The following is a 16,753-nucleotide window of genomic DNA, read 5'->3' on the forward strand; positions in this document are numbered from 1 at the left end:
AAATACCGTATGTACCCTCCTTAGCTGGCAAGTCTGACAGGACATGCTTTGGTCTGATAGGAAAAGGAATTACTGGGGTCCTGTGGCATTCAGTGTTGGAGATGACAGTTCCTCAACATGGGCTTCACAGGCTGGAACCAGCCTATAGCCAGTTGTAACCAGTTCATGACAGGAACTTAAGAGTTAAGAGGAAGCACCTGAGTACATGAAAGCAGTAGGACAACGGAATGCAAAATATATTGAAAATATGGAATGGAAGCTGTCCTTGGCATGTGTGCTCTTATCCAGTGTGTGCAATCTCATCCTACCTTGTGTCCTCTGTGAGTCCAGAACCTTCTATTGAATCATCTTGATGACAGTCTTGTCACAAATCCTAAACAATATTTTGGTGTGAACTTGGCCACTGCTTGTGTCTGCTCTTCTTGATTCAGGGCAAACCGTCCTGCCCTCCATTTCCTTCCTTCATTTCTCCTTTTTTGAACTGAGTGGAGGCATGGTGTGGGGGCGGGACTTCGGAAGACTGTGGGGTTTGCAGAGGTTCCTTCTGCACTGTTGCAGATGAGGATGTTAGTTCTCCTAGGCAGTCATTGGTCCCGGCTTTTCCTGTGAGATGCTCATTTGGGTGTTTGTCTGACTCCGTGGTGCTGTGACCAAGTACCTGACAGGAACACCTTCAGGGAGGGGAAGTTTTAATCTGTCTTGTGGTTTCAGTCCATATGGCCAGCCCTGTTTCTGGGGCCTCTGGTGAGGCTGAACATCGCATACTGGAGAAGCTTCTTTACCTCACATTTGCCAGGATACAGAGAGAGAGAGAGAGAGAGAGAGAGAGAGAGAGAGAGAGAGAGAGAGAGAGAGAGAGAGAGAGAAGTTAGAGATGAGAGTCACCTGATGACTGACCTCAGTGACCTACTCCAGCTAAGCTTCCCCTTTAAAGAATAATGTCACCATCCGGTGATGTGAGTCTGTGGGAGACGTTTCATAGTCATACTGAAGAAGTATCTGGCCATTCAGGGGGACAGCTAGAAGACCTTAGCGCTCCCACCTCCTCAGAGTAGCGGTAGAGTGCAGTAAGAGGTAGGCAGAGCTAAGGCCTTCCACACACTTAGAAACCTTCAGTGTGGCTTGTAGTCATTTCAGGGTGTTTTCGTTTGAGACATTCTGCCAGGGAGGAAGGACAAAGCCGACTGCTGTGGGAAGGGAGCTCTGTTTTCTGACAGGTTTCCTCATTCTCTCCTCAGGGCTCTGCACCTCAGGAGGCCAGGAGGCCCTCCTCATGTCAAGCTGGCGGTGGAATGGGATAGCTCTGTCACAGAGCGGTGAGTTAGTGGAATTTTACTCCTGCAGAGCTTGGCTAGGACATGCCTCTGCCCACAAACCTTTCCTGGACCCAGTTAGAGTTTCCTCTAGTTAGAGTATAAGATCCTGCATGCACGCACGCACACACACACACACACACACACACACACACACACACACACACACCTCAACATATAATGGCCCCCGTTCCCCTGTGAGAACTTAGAACTGTCTGTGTAAATAGCTACCATGACGGGCATGGTGATTATGACGGGGGTCAGTGGGGGTGTTAGGAGTAGTACCTGCTCAAGTAGCCCTCAGTCTGGGCCACTCCCTGCTTGGAGTTCGTGGAGCATTTCCCACGAGCCGTTGGCTTCATCTTCTCCAGACCCTTTGTGGGAGAACTATGAGATTATCAGTACCACTGCCCAGACGCTGAGGCTGAGATGCCCAGAGGCTAAGCAATGCCCAAGTCACGTGGCTTGCACACAGGGCTGGAGTTTGAACCCAGGCTGGCTGGCTTGAATGTAGGCGCGTCACTCCCCTTGGCTGCCTCTCCTAGCTCCTCAGTATGTGAGCCAGACTTCGCAAGAGGACATGTTTCAATCCATCACGTACTTGTTCATCTCTTGTCAGGTGTTAAGGCTGGTGCTAAGTTGGGTAAGCCTAGGATTTGATTCTTTAAGGAGCTGGTCGGGAAGACAGAGGATTCCCTAAGAGTGAGTGCAAAGTCTGGGGTAAAGGAGGCTTTAAGCACCCACAGGAAGGGTAGCTTTGCCCATCCGAGGCCCTGCCCAGGTTTTCTGTATGGAGACAGTTAGATTCTTCTGGGAGGCAGAGCTCTGAATGCCAAACCTTCTCCCTCCATCCAGACTGTTTGGGAGCGTCCAGGAGGAACGGGTCCAGGATGCGGACAGTGTGTGGCGGCAGCAGCAGGCACACCAGCAGCCCAGCTGTACACTGGACGAGTGTTTCCAGTCTTACACCAAGGAGGAACAGGTCCCACCCTGGAATCCACTCCCTGGCTGGGAGGGGGATACTGGCTGCCTTGTGGTTGTGCAGTGTGGTGACCTCACAGTCCTGACGCCTTCCTTTCCAGCTGGCCCAGGACGATGCCTGGAAGTGCCCTCACTGCCAGGTCCTCCAGCAGGGCGTGGTGAAGTTGAGTTTATGGACCCTGCCTGATATCCTGATCATCCACCTGAAGCGGTTCTGCCAGGTGGGGGAGAGAAGGAACAAGCTCTCCACACTGGTGAAGTTCCCGCTGTCTGGACTCAACATGGCTCCCCATGTAGCCCGGAGGAGCACCAACTCCAAGGCAGGGCCAGGGCCCTGGTCTTCCTGGAAGCAGCCGATCTGTCTTCCCACCACCTACCCGCTGGACTTCCTCTACGACTTGTATGCCGTCTGCAACCACCATGGCAGTCTGCAAGGTGGGCATTACACAGGTGAGCCTTGCCGTGCCTCTCTGTGGGCACCAGCTGTTGCCATATGAGTTGGCTGTAGCCAGAGCCTCAAGATGTCCTCAGAATTGGTACTACTTGAAGGCCAGCCCTTTCCCCGCTCACTGTGATTGGTTTGTCACCCACTGCACACAGGGCAAAAAAAAAAAAAAAAAAAAAAAAAAGACAGTGCCCAGTCCTCTGGGAAGCTGGTGTTGACTTACGCAGATAGTTGCCCTACGATGCTAGTAACTACTTGCATTTTCAGGCATATCGAGTATGCGAGGGCAAGTGCCAGAACCAAGACGTGATGCTTGCCTTCAATTATGATTCAAAACAGAGAGTCTTACCGGATTTGGCACCCCTTTATTCTGTGGGGTGCTTGTAGTTACTATTCATCTGGCTAATTTAGAAGCAGTAGACAGAGAAGCACTTCCAGGCAGTGCTTACAGTGACTTAAAGCTTTCCCTGTAAGTATCCTTAGATATAGCGGGACTGGCCACTTCTTGACCGTTCCTTCTTTCCCGTCTTGGTGACCAGACACAGAAGGCTGTAGGAGAGCTGTTGGCAGCAGCACTTCCATGTCAGGTGGTGGCTGGTCCCTGTGAGCCTCCTGAGGGGCTTGGGATGTGCTCGCTGATGGCACACTGCTGGTACAGTGCCCTCAGAGAAACAAAGGCCTTGTGAGTGAGCAGAGAAAAACAGGGGCAGGGTGTGGCCGGTCACATGAAGGCTATCGTGGGCACCAGGTTACTCTTGCGCTGCTCTGCTGTGCTACCGGACCGCTCTTCGTGGCTGTCCTGCACTAGGTGAGAGGGGTTACCCGTTCAGCCTGGAGGACACTGTCCATTCGGATCCCCAGTTTTTTTCCTCTAGGATAAAAATAGCTCAGCACAAATCCCTAGAAACCTAAGTGTATAGGCATCTCAGGAAGCGTCTTTCCCGCTGTTTTGACATGAGATTTAAAAAATACAAGTACTGTTAGAAATTAAAATATATCAGTTGTCTCCTTCCCTTTTGTCTCTCCAACACTTCTCATGTGCCCCACCCCCACACACACCTTGTTCTCTCAAACTCATGGCCTCTTTTTCCTCAATTGTGTATGTGTACACACACATATTCCTAAACATGCACTACAGCCTGCTGAGTCTGTATAATGTTATGTATATGCATGGCCTCAGGCCTGACCACTTGGTATTAGTAACCAACTGGGGAGGGGGCAGTTCTTCCCTGGGAAAGGCTGTTTCTTCCTTACTTGCTTCTAGCTCTTTGCCTAGGGTCAGGGCCCTATGAAACGCCCTCCCTCCGCGTTAGCGTGTCTATTGGTTGGTGTCCTTGTGCAGGCAGCCATGTGGTTGAGACTCCATGGACGGAGCTTCTCTGACATTTCGAGGAGACACAATCTCACAGCCGACTTCCTTTTCCTCTGGCTCTTACAGTCTTCCCACCCTCTTCTTTCTCAGCGTTCCCAGCCTCAGGTGCAGGAGCTGCATTGTAAATGTGTCAGTTGGGGCTGGGTTAACCCTGTGGTCACTTCTTCTCAGCAACTTGATTTGTTGTGGTTGTGAGTCCTGGTCTTTGTCTATTTCAGAGAGAAGTTTCTTTGGTGAAGGGTAGAGTCACACTTACCTATGGGTCTAAGAACAGATAATTAGAGTGCAGTTAGGAATCCTGCTGGTTTAGTCAAGTGACAGGGATAGGTGCTCCATACTAAGTACCATAGAAAATCGCCAGCTTCTTCATTTAGGGGAGCATGCCTTCTCGTAGTTTCCTAAGAGAGGGCAATGGAAGTGTGACATTTGAGTCACCATGTGTCTTAAAATGCTTTTCCTGCCTGGTTGGGTCGAGCATTCTTCTAGGTCGATGGTTGGCGCCCACAGTCTTTGGGTGGGGATGCTCCATGGGATCCAGGCGAGGAAGAGCCTCTGGCTTTGGGGCTGGGACCAGTCAGTTTCCTTCCCTTTGTCTGGGGTCTGGTTTTCTCTCTGGAAGCATTCAGGCTCTTTATCACTCATGCCCTACTCTTCTGTGTGGGTCTTTTCATCCACCAGGATTCAGGGGGCACTGTGCTTGCACTTTAGTTCTTTGTATTTATTTTTTAAAAAACTTTAACAACTGACAATATAGAGACCCTTAAACATACTAACACACTACAGCATCTACAATGAAGAAAAATTTTTTTTCTCTGTTGTGGAGGAGGTTGCAAGGATGTAGGGTGGGTACAAGGGGAGGGGGGAGATGAGTGAGACTGGGGTACATGATGTGAAATTCACAAAGAACCAGTAAAAAGTTGAGAGAGGGGGGGGGGAGTAGGGGGAGAGAGAAGCCCTTAAGCTTCACTCTCGCATTTTTAAACACAAGAGTTGAATATTGTATATATAAATCTGTAGCTGGATTTTTTTTTTTCATTTTGTAATCTACCTTAGAGGTTACCACACTGGTGTTTGGAGGATCAGGACACATTCTGCTCAATCTTTTGCTTGGCAGTATTGCTGCTGCGACCTTTGACGTGTGCCATTTCCTCCAGGACAAGCTTTTGATAGGGTGGACTTTCTGGATGGAGATAGCTAGCGTGCACATCAAAACCAGGGCTTCAAGCATGTGAGGCAAGCATCCTGCCAATGAGCGAGACCCCCGTCCCTGGATCTGCATTTTTGACAAATGTTGTAGCACTGCCCTGTAGAAGGGCTTGTAGGAATTTGCTTTCCTGTCAGCAGCAAGAGAGTGTTTGCTGCCCTGTAAGAGAGCTTGCCACAGCCTGTGTGGGAAACCTCTGAGGTTTTTTGCCAGTCTAGTGGAGTGTGTGTGTGTGTGTGTGTGTGTGTGTGTGTGTGTGTGTGAGAGAGAGAGAGAGAGAGAGAGAGAGAGAGAGAGAGAGAGAGAGAGAGAGAGAGAGAGAGAGAGAGAGAGACATCTCAGCTCTGTCCTCTTCCGGGTTGAAGAGCCCTGGGTGCCTAGTCTGTGATTGTCCTGCCTGTGTCCTTGACTGTTTGCCACATGGCTGTTATTAGCAGTTTCTCTGTAGCAGCTGTCCCAACAGTGCCTGAGGTCACTTGTCTTGCAGAAGGCTTACCTTAGTCCAGACAGCCAAGGGTTTATTATTCCTTTTATGACTTCTGGGTTTTGAGGTGTGGCCGGAAAGCCCCTTCACTGTGAGGCTATAAAGGTTTTTTTCCCCTGTGTTATCTCTCAGCGCTTTTGAGGTTTTAGATATTTCCCATTTAAGTCTGTGGTCTAGATTTTCTTGATGTGCCCCACCATGTACCGGTTGCTAGGAGAGCATCACTAATTGAAAGGTCCCTTTAATTCCATGATGCTACATTTCTGTGTTTGGTTCTATTTCTGGACTTTGACTTTTTTTCTCCTCTCGTCATCGCAAAGTCCCAACCTGTGGATGCTTCCTTGGCCTCCCTCATGACTGACCCCTTCCCCACCACCCCCCACCCCCCGAAACCTCTTAAGAGGCTGCAGCCATCACGCAGGTCATGAGCATGGACAAAGACGCTTTGGAGAGTCCAGAAGTTTTAGGAACCATTTTACTGGGTCACGGCGGCCAGCTCCAGGTCGTAAGCAGAGGAGTAAAAGCATCACGCAAAATGGCTGTTCTATAGGGGCTGGTAGAAAAGAGTAGCAGTGCAAGCGAGAATTGCAGTCGGAGGCGGTTTCTGAGCCTCCGGTTAAAGTTCACACTGGGTATTGACAAAGTGTTCTAGGCATATTTTAAGAGTACCATAAGTATGAAAGGCTGGGGTGTGGGTGTGGCAAGAGCGAAAAGAAGACTGAAGGTGTGTACTGGGGTATTGAGCTGGGATAAATGCAACTATCAGCAAACTAGGGCCTACGGGACCTGTCCAGCCCAGGCCTGGGTTAGTGCAATCCGCAGTATTAAAAGGTTGTGTATCTTTTCTTTTTAAATAACATTTTAAAGGTGGCAACAAGAATAGTAAGACATAGATGTAGCTGCATGTGTCCTGTAAGGCATGGGGTATTTGCCGATCTGGCCAATCACGGAAAGTTGGTCAACTTCAGAACCAGTGGTTCTGGGTGCTATGCACGGAGCTTGGAGGGCCAGGCGCAGGGTGTTTGTGGCTGGCTAGAGGGGGCTGGAATCATGTCCATCTTCCTGTAAACTCTGGGCTCCAGTCCTTAAACAGGGAAAGGTAGATCAGAGTCCAAACCAGGAGACGCGTTCTCTCTTCCATGGCCATTTAGAGATGTGCGCTTTGACATGTCTCAGAATAATTGGGTGAGCAGTGGGTGACGCTACTCTCTGCCCTTGGTAACGTATGAGGCCCTGGGTTAGGGGAGATGGCGCCAGATGATATCATAGTGTGAGCATTCACTTTCCAGAGAGCATTCCTGAATAAGATCCCACTAGCTGGAGACTGCTGTCTTTTTCTGGTTTCACAGAAATCAGTTCTAGCTAAAAATGGACATTTTTTTTTGTCGTCCTCCTTTAAGCATGTCCATTTTTTTTTTCGTGAGCTCTGCCAGTAGGGAGCAGCTTCCTGCCATGGGCTCTAAGCATTGAACTTGGGTTTTGAACCTTTACAGCCTATTGCCGGAACTCCCTTGACGGCCAGTGGTACAGCTATGATGACAGCACAGTGGAGCCCCTGCGAGAGGATGAGGTCAACACCAGGGGAGCTTACATCCTGTTCTATCAGAAGCGGAACAGTATCCCTCCCTGGTCAGCTAGCAGCTCCATGAGAGGTGTGTGCCGTAGCTCAGGAGGGGATGGGTTCAGAGGTCACGTTAAGAGTTGAGATGTTCTGGGCCAGTGAGACCGCTCGGTTGTAAGGATGTGTGCCACCATTTTTAGCAACTTGAGTTTGATCCTTGGAACCTATTCCTGCAAGTTTTCCTTGGACCTCCACACATGTGCTATTGGGGCATGAGTGTACACACAGATATACGTGCTCACACACATGTGCATACACACACACATACACACACACTAGGTAGTTTGGCTATTGGGGCATGAGTATACACACACACACACACACACACACACACACACACACACGCAGAGTATTTTTGTTTTTGAAGGAATTGGGGTGCTCATTTGAGCACCCAGGAAGGTAGAGAAAAACCTCCACCTGCCAGTGTGAAAATAGGAGCTCTCTATTCCCCCAGTAGTTTCCCTTATCAAGAAATGAGAAAAGAGGGCCGGGCGTGGTGGCGCACGCCTTTAATCCCAGCACTCGGGAGGCAGAGGCAGGCGGATCGCTGTGAGTTCAAGGCCAGCCTGGTCTACAAAGTGAGTCCAGGACAGCCAAGGCTACACAGAGAGACCCTGTCTCGAAAAACCAAAAAAAAAAAAAAAAAAAAAAAAAAAAAAAAAAGAAATGAGAAAAGAATATACATATTTTTTAACATAAGGCAGCTTGGGAAAAGAATATATATATATTTTAACATAAGGCAGCTGATGCATGTTGTGGGAGTGTCATATCGAGCCACATGGGATTAGGAGTGTACCATGAAAAGCCGTGTTAAGATCGTTAGGAAGGGAGAGGCAGGTCAAAGCACGGGGCCTTTCTAGAAAATGTACCTGCGTAGTGGCTCCCCAGTAATTGATTTATAAACCCTCCAGTTGTTTGGAAGTACTGAGGAGAAATGTGTAATGCTTTTATGTGACTTGTCCCACACTGCCAAACAGACATGCTTATTTTTGGGACAGAAGAGCATCACAGAAATTCATCAGGGCTGGAGAGATGGCCCCCATGGGCAAGAGCGCTTGTCATATAAGCATTGAGGATTGATTTAAAAAAAAAAAAGAAAGAAAGAAAGCCAGGCGTGCCTATGTATTGTTCCTCACATCCCACAGCAGAGAGAGAAGCCAGCCTAGCTCCAGGTTCACTAGTTCACTCTCCTCTCCTCTGGAATAAAGCGATGGACCAGGGTACCAATGGCTCCCCGTGGCCTCTGTGAGTTTATAGATACTTACACCTACATAGATATAGATACATATATACATACATGTCTCACACAACACACTCACTTTCATATGTTCTTATCATTTCCCTCCATCTCTGCCCCTTTCCTTTCCTCTTTTCCTCCTTGTTTTCACGCACACGCATACATACATGCGCGCGCGCGCGCGCGCGCGCGCGCACACACACACACACACACACACACACACACACACTTTTTTTTCCTAATCATTATTGGAAAACAGCCAGAGAAAGTCAAGAGTCCTCCAGGTGTGAATCAAGGCTAACGCAAGCCCACCTGTCATGTATAGAAGGAAATAAAGAGGTATAAAACACTTGGATCCAGGCATGGGACTCATGCCTGCCTATAGCTCATCACAGCGGAAGCTGACACAAACGGATCCTGATTCTGGACCAGCCTGGGCTACTCAGTTAGACCTTCAATCATAGGCAGCTTAATAATAATAGACCTATTAGGGACGACCAGAGGGGAGGTATTCTTAAATCCCATTACGAAGATTTGGCTCCCTTGGACGTGGGGTGTGTTCACCGTATGCTGTTCTACAGGCTATGGTGCCGTGGGTCCTGGAGATAAATGCTAGCGCTCTGGCTATGGCTTTTGCTATGACTACTAAAAATCCTAGAAATCTGGCTTCTGGGAAAATAATCTCATTTAGGAAGCCAGAGCTGGAAGCAAATCATTTCATGGAAAACATTTGAATGCACCAAGGAGCCATCTTTCCTGTGCTCATTAAATACCATGTTTCCGAGGATGTCCCATTGCAGGCTTCCAAACACCATGGTTCCAAGGATGTCCCGTTGCAGGCTTCCAAACACCATGGTTCCCGGGATGTCCCGTTGCAGGCTTCCAAACACCATGGTTCCCGGGATGTCCCGTTGTAGGCTTCCAAACACCATGGTTGAGGATGTCCCGTTGCAGGCTTCCAAACACCATGGTTCCGAGGATGTCCCGTTGCAGGCTTCCAAACACCATGGTTCCGAGGATGTCCCGTTGCAGGCTTCCAAACATCATGGTTCCCAGGATGTCCCATTGCAGGCTTCTCCTCTGGCCACTCACCTTTGGTTCTATAGTTCCCCTCTGATTCTATTAGTCCAGGGCTGAGAGGTAGAGCTCATCCTGGGAGTCTTGGGAGGGTGTGAGAACCCGGCGGTGGAACAGTTCTCTGCCCCTACCTGCGGGCTCCTTGGGGATGTGCCAGGTCCAGCTTTCTCCTTCGTTTCCTCGGCAGGCTCCACCAGCTCCTCCTTGTCTGATCATTGGCTCATGAGGCTTGGGAACCACAACAGCAGCATGAGGGGAAGCTTGTTGTCCTGGAGCTCTGCCCCCTGCCCCTCCGTGGCCCGGGTACCCGACTCTCCTGTCTTCACCAACGGTGTCTGCCACCAGGACAAGGGTATGTGGTTAGATCGACTGTCCTCTTTTCACCCTGCTCTTCTTCGATTTGAAAGTGTTGGCTCCTCACAGCCATGAACAGAAACAGCCATGTCATTTCTTGGGTCTTCCTAACACTCACCAGCTTCTCCATCCATCCATGATCTGCATCCACGGGCACAGTGGTCCCTCTCAATCCACAAGTCGTACGTCAGTAGTCAGCCAACCATGCATGGGCAATAGAAAAAATATTTGACTTGTACTAAAAATGTACAGACTTTTTCTTGTCATTCCCTAACCATAACAACCACATCTGTAATATACTGTATCAGTTATAATAGGCAGTTGAGTGGTTTTTTACAGCATACCAGAATGTACAGGAGTTTAAAACACACAGGAGGGTGTGTGTCAGTCACATGCAGATACTATATTTTCTATAAGGCATTTGAGCATCTTCAGGAGCTGGTCTCCATGGGCTCTGAGGAACCACTCTGCATCCATTTTCTGTTCCCACAGAGCTTAATACCTCATGGAGCAGGTAAGTAAACTAACTCAGCAAAACAGTTTAAGGCAGGGACAAAGGAAAAGAGACAAAAAGTCAGGGAAGGGGATAGCAGAGGCAGGGGAGATCCAGAGAGCTCTGTGTGGTATGGTAGGGGCTGACACTGAGCAGGGACAGGGGACTCATGCTCACGCAGAAGGCTGGGAATATGTTCATCGCAGGTGCTGCGAAAGATGAGCCTGGGATGACATGAAGAGAAGAGACCACAGCTTAGAGCAGAGTGAGGAGGAGGGGGTGATGGCAGGTGCATGGGGCAGAGCAAGTGAGGAGGGGGTGATGGGAGGTGCATGGGGCAGAGCAAGTGAGGAGGGGGTGATGGCAGGTGCATGGGGCAGAGCAAGTGAGGAGGGGGTGATGGCAGGTGCATGGGGCAGAGCAAGTGAGGAGGGGGTGATGGCAGGTGCATGGGGCAGAGCAAGTGAGGAGGGGGTGATGGGAGGTGCATGGGGCAGAGCAAGTGAGGAGGGGGTGATGGCAGGTGCATGGGGCAGAGCAAGTGAGGAGGGGGTGATGGCAGGTGCATGGGGCAGAGCAAGTGAGGAGGGGGTGATGGCAGGTGCATGGGGCAGAGCAAGTGAGGAGGGGGTGATGGCAGGTGCATGGGGCAGAGCAAGTGAGGAGGGGGTGATGGGAGGTGCATGGGGCAGAGCAAGTGAGGAGAGGGTGATGGCAGGTGCATGGGGCAGAGCAAGTGAGGAGGGGGTGATGGCAGGTGCATGGGGCAGAGCAAGTGAGCAGGGGGTGATGGGAGGTGCATGGGGCAGAGCAAGTGAGGAGGGGGTGATGGGAGGTGCATGGGGCAGAGCAAGTGAGGAGGGGGTGATGGGAGGTGCATGGGGCAGAGCAAGTGATGAGGGGGTGATGGGAGGTGCATGGGGCAGCTTATGATGTGCCAGTTGGACTTTAAATGTTGTGGATAGTGAGGGAGAGTTGGAATGGGGCAGTAATCAATATGGTTTATATGTTACTGTTGTTACTCTTTATTTTTATTTTATGTGTATGAGTGTCTTGCCTGCATGCTTGTCTGTGCATCATATGTGTGCAGTGCCCTCAGACTGGAAGAGGGTGTCAGACCCCCTGGGACTAGACTTACAAACAGTCGTGAGGTAGGTACCACCTAGGTCTTCTAGAAGAGCAACCAGTGCTTTTAACCACTGAACCATCTCTCAAGCTCCTGGTGTGTGTGTGTGTGTGTGTGTGTGTGTGTGTGTGTGTGTGTCAGACCTAAGGCCAATTGGGAGACTGTCTTATGGTTGTAAAGTTTGGACAGCTGTGTTGAGGAAGAGATGGTCAGACTGTGGATAAACTAACAGAACTTGCTGGTGCTGGGTGAAGGTGTGAAAGCAGGAGAATGATCCAGGATGCCGTGGCCTTTGTTTAAGGTCTCACTAACAAGGGGGATAATGACGGGATAAAGTTGGTAGGATGGGAGCGAGTTGGGAGGAGCAGGGTCAGTTTTGGTAGGAGCCACATAAGTTAGGGCAGGTAGAGACGCTGGCAAGGCTTTCATAGCAGCATGAGATTCTCAGGGACTAGAGACAGAGACTTGAGAGTCACCAGCACACAGACAGAAGTGAAAGCCACCGGCCATCTGAGCTCCTCACAGAGATTATGAAGAAAGGAACGAGTAGAGACCGGTCGCTGTAATGTGTGGAGAAAGGGCAGCCAGCGACAAGGGGGGAAGCCTGCCGGGCAAGGGTCATTTCCAGGTGCTGGAAAGCACCTTTCAGAAGGAAAAAGCCGATCGCCTTCAGGGCTAGGGAGGCTGGAGGGCCACCAGTGACTTCCCAGGGGTCTCTGTGGGTGGGAGGGAATGGAAGCCCAGCTGAGGTGCAAGAAATGGGGGGACATGCACACACCATCATGCAGTGTGGTGAAAGGGCAGTCTGCACCGGAAGCCAGGCTCAGGGCAGTTCCTGTTTCCCTTTGCTGAAAGAGCTAACAGAGCATGCTTACATTCAGGTGACCTCGTCCAATAGAGAAACTGCAGGGCAGCATCGGTCTAGAAACAAATACTCAAACAGGAACTCAGTGCATAGAGGTCTCTCTCTCTCTCTCTCTCTCTCTCTCTCTCTCTCTCTCTCTCTCTCTCTCTGTGTGTGTGTGTGTGTGTGTGTGTGTGTGTGTGTGTATCCTTAGACAGGGAAACATGCTCAAATAGTTAAATTTTCAGTTGGACAGTTAAATTCCAGCACTAAGGAGACAGAGGCAGGTGGATCTCCATGAGTACAAGGCCAAACTGGTCTACATAGTGACTTCCAGGACACCCAGGGCTACACAGAGAGACCCTGTATCAAAAAACCAAAACAAAAAAGTAATAATTTTTGTATATTTTAGATATTTTTACTCTACTAATCTACAAATAAATATGTACACTAACTATACATCTGGCAAATTAGCATAAAGTGAACATATTCGTGTGCCAGACTAAGAAGTAGAGTGTTCTGTGTTGAAGGTGTGGCTCAGTGACAGTGACTTGCCTACCATGCACAGGCCCTGGGTTCGTGGCCAGCACCAAGGAAGGAAGGAAGGAAATAAAAGAACGAAGGAAGGCATACTGGCTGGTACTGGAATTCTACTTCCTCAGACCTATTTCACTCATTGCTTCCCACTCTCACAGACTGTGCCAGATTAGTTTTATTGTGTTAAGTAAAGCTGGACAGGGGCCAACTGTGACACACCTGTTGGGCGTCATTCCAGGCGTGGTGAGTAGCTCCCTGAGAGTTTGGAGCAGGGCTCTAGTCAGTCTGGTTTATATTTAAAAATACCTGTTTACAACGGTGCATTTTACCTGTGAAGCCGTATGGCACGCAGGCTTTGTGTTCGGCTTGCTTTGTTTAACCCTGTTCTTGTGGGTTGTGTCTGGTGTGCGCAGCAGTGGCTTTTCCCCCCTATTTATTTATTTATTTATTTATTTATTTATTTATTTATTTATTTTACTTATAAATAAAATCAACCCAGAGAGTCATACTATACAGAGGTTAGCTTGTATATGTGAGAGAAAGAGACTAGCAGCAAAGACAGGGATTAGGAAAGAGCGTGGAGGGTAGGGTAGGGGACCAACCGCTGCCTCCCACACACTCACTGTTGAGCGGGAAGTCACGGTAGAGAGGCACAGAAGTCCGCCCTGGAGAAACCTGGCCTGCTTGTCAAAGGAAGTGTCTTGAATTACTACAGATTTTGAATTCCTGGGATACTGCGGGATTCTCTGGGAATCTAAGCAGTGTCTCAGTGGAGCCCACACGATGGATTATCTCTGGATATGGCGTCTGTTCCTTGGCAGACGGCAGCATCTCCCTTACCGGAATTTCCCATGTTGTAAGGATAGGACGCTTTTTTATTCTAGTAGATTTAGATTTAGGCTGGATTTAGGAGTTGTCTCCAGTTTGGAGTTACTATCTGCACTATCAGTTGAGCATGCTCAATCGGGAAATCCAAAATGCTTCAAAATATAAAATTCCTTACCAGTATAACACCACTACCTGTAGAAGTTTTACACCTTGAAACCTTGCCTTGTGCCCAAATACTAAGAATATTACATGAGTCACTTTCATGTTCATGTATAAGGTGTTCATGATGCATAAAGGAATTTCATGTTTAGACATGAGTCCTAGCTCTCTGGAGAGATTTGAAACCCTCCACACTTCTGGCCCCGACCACTCTGCGTAGGGTTACCAACTGTGTTGCTGTGAGAGAGATTTGGGCTCGTGTCTCTTGCTGTACATATGCCTGTGTTTCCGTTGAGCCTGCACCTGGGCCACGGTTTTGTGCCCAGTCGCTAGCTGCCTGTTTCCATGCACTTTAGTCACTGCTGTGTCTGAGAACCCAGCACAGTTCCTGGCACATCCCAGGTCCCAGTAGATATTAGTGACTTGGGTCAGTGTGGTGATCAAGTCTTCAAGCTGACTCCCGGTCACTTTACCCGCCTGTATTTGGCATTCTGGGCTTCCACTGTCTCACCGTCAGTCGGGATGCTGCAGGGGTGTGTGTGTGTGTGTGTGTGTGTGTGTGTGTGTGTGTGTTAAACTTGTCCAGGTCCTTAGTTCATTCCCATGGGATTGATTAGATGCAGTGGGTTCTGTCTTGCTTTCACTGTATTTCTTTTTCCCTCACATTGTCCCAGCTGTATAGTTGGGGAAAATGCCTGTAAACTAGAGAGGGGCCCTTTCAGCTTGTTTGTTCCTGTTCCTGTGAGAAAGTCATTGGTTCATCCCAGCTCTGTCAAAAGGCACGGCACCATGAGCCACCTCTCTCCCAAGGAGAAATATTTTAGACACCCCTGCCATGAGGAGGCAGCTCCAAAGAACGACCCAGGTTTTCAATGGGGTCTGCAGAGAGGTGTCAGGCACATTCCTGGAGATGCCACAGAGACAGGCAGCACCAGGACAGACATGACAGCTGTTGTCCAGGCTCCTCCAACTGCCCTCCAGTGCTTTTGGCTACCAACAAATGTGAAAATATTCAGATTTCTTCTGCTTGCATGTTGGAAGAGCCTCGCTTTCCAAGGGAGCCTTTCCTCACATAGCTTGGATAAAACAGAGATAGAGTTTTAAAACCTGTTCCAGAAGCGCTTAGATGGTTGCAAAATCTGGACTTGTTGTCAAATCTGGGCAGAAGCAAAATCTAGCAGAGGTTTCCACAGGGATTCAGTAGTCTCAAATATGAGAGAAGCTTTTTAATCTTTCAAAATTAATAGAGCTGAGTCCTAGTGGAGGGTAAGGGTGCCAAGTGTCCTTCGATGCCCTGGCATGGTCCTGCTCAGTAAACAGTCACGGTTGCTACATGTCAGCAGCCCTCTGCAGAGAAACATGGATTGCCCAGGAGTGTCAGCCTTCCAAGAGCTCTGGCTGTGGGATGTTGGGATGACACTTACAAAAAGGGAAGGAGTTATGTCAACCTGACATAGAGTCATCAGAGGGAAGGGAACCTCAATTGAAAAAAAAAAATGCTGTACGGAGATCTGACTGTCAGCAGATGAGCCTGTGGGCCATCTTCTTAATTAGCGGCTGATGTGGGAGGGTACAGCCTATTGTGGGTGGTGCTGTCTCTGTCCTGGTGGTCCTGGGTGCTATAGAAAGCAGGCTGAGCAAGCCATGAGGAGCAAGCCAGTGAGCAGCACCCCTCTGTGGCCTGGGAATTGGCTCCTGCCTCCCGATTGGTCAAAGACGAACGGTGGATGTGAAAGTGTAAAGCAAATAAACCTTTTCTTCCCCATCTTGCGTTTAGTCCTGGTGTTTCATCACAGCAATAGTGACCCTAACTAAGACAGAGTTTTGTGGGGTTTATAACTAACAGAATTGGGGCAGATATGAGGAGTTGCTCTACAGCTGAAGGGAATATAAAAACACCTTACTTTTACAACTATAGGAAGATGTAACTATGTCAAAAACAAAAACATCCTAAGAAGTCCTTCCCAGAGACTCCTGTGAACAAAGGGCTCTGGGGCTTGTGTGTCCCCAACTTGTCAGGACAGGCCCTTCTGCTGATAAATGTCCTCTGTGGCTTTTCTTGGGTGTCAAAAAAGTTTTAGTGCGTCTTTTTCCTTTCCACATTTTCCAGATAGTATTTCATTTCAGCTTGCATTCCTTTTTTGATGCTATCTGGGAGTTTCAAGTCCTCAGGGCTGTGCAGTCACCTTTCAATTCTTTGTTTCTACCTTGGCGAATTATGGTCCAAGAACAAGCTTTTCAAAAGTTATCTTCTTTCATGGTAAAGTCTGTTCTGTTACTTTATAGGTGTTCTGTGTATATATAAATTAGCATAAAGATGCTTGAGTGCTTTGTATCATATATGATTTTAGGGACTGGTTGCTTCATTCAATCCCCCCCATGTCTTTAAACGCATCTCTTTTTGTTATTGCTATTTTGTTTTTGTTTTTTGAAACTAAGTATTATGGTACAGGTTGGTCTTGAACTCTCTGTGCAGCCGAGGGTAACCGTGAGTTTCTGATGCTCTTGCCGACATCTCCCAAGTGCTGGGTTTAGTGGTGTGAGCCTGGCTTTAGATTCACTTCTGACTATGAAGGAGACCCATTGAGATCTTCTGCAGAGCTGGGCTTTGACCATGAACTCCGTAAATGTGTATAATTGTTGCCTAATGTTGTGAGTTGTTTGTTAATAGGTGTCTG

The 16,753-nt window shown here is 48.8% G+C and overlaps 1 protein-coding gene across 3 annotated transcripts in view; it reads left to right on the forward strand.

The window, feature by feature from the left end:
* Positions 1-16,753, forward strand: part of USP43 (ubiquitin specific peptidase 43) — a gene marked incomplete at its 5' end in the record, with an annotated part of 67,164 nt that overhangs the window by 42,417 nt on the left and 7,994 nt on the right. The window contains 5 exons of one of the 3 annotated variants that reach the window (XM_084761855.1): positions 1,239-1,316; positions 2,169-2,295; positions 2,396-2,744; positions 7,293-7,451; positions 9,922-10,086. In XM_084761855.1, the coding sequence (XP_084617981.1) occupies positions 1,239-1,316; positions 2,169-2,295; positions 2,396-2,744; positions 7,293-7,451; positions 9,922-10,086 (878 nt within the window). The remainder of the gene's footprint in view (positions 1-1,238; positions 1,317-2,168; positions 2,296-2,395; positions 2,745-7,292; positions 7,452-9,921; positions 10,087-16,753) is intronic. The other 2 variants (XM_084761856.1, XM_084761857.1) reach the window with 2 other exon arrangements.

This window comes from Acomys minous (genome assembly GCF_964271855.1).
Source record: "Acomys minous genome assembly, chromosome: 16".
Taxonomy (NCBI): domain Eukaryota; kingdom Metazoa; phylum Chordata; class Mammalia; order Rodentia; family Muridae; genus Acomys; species Acomys minous.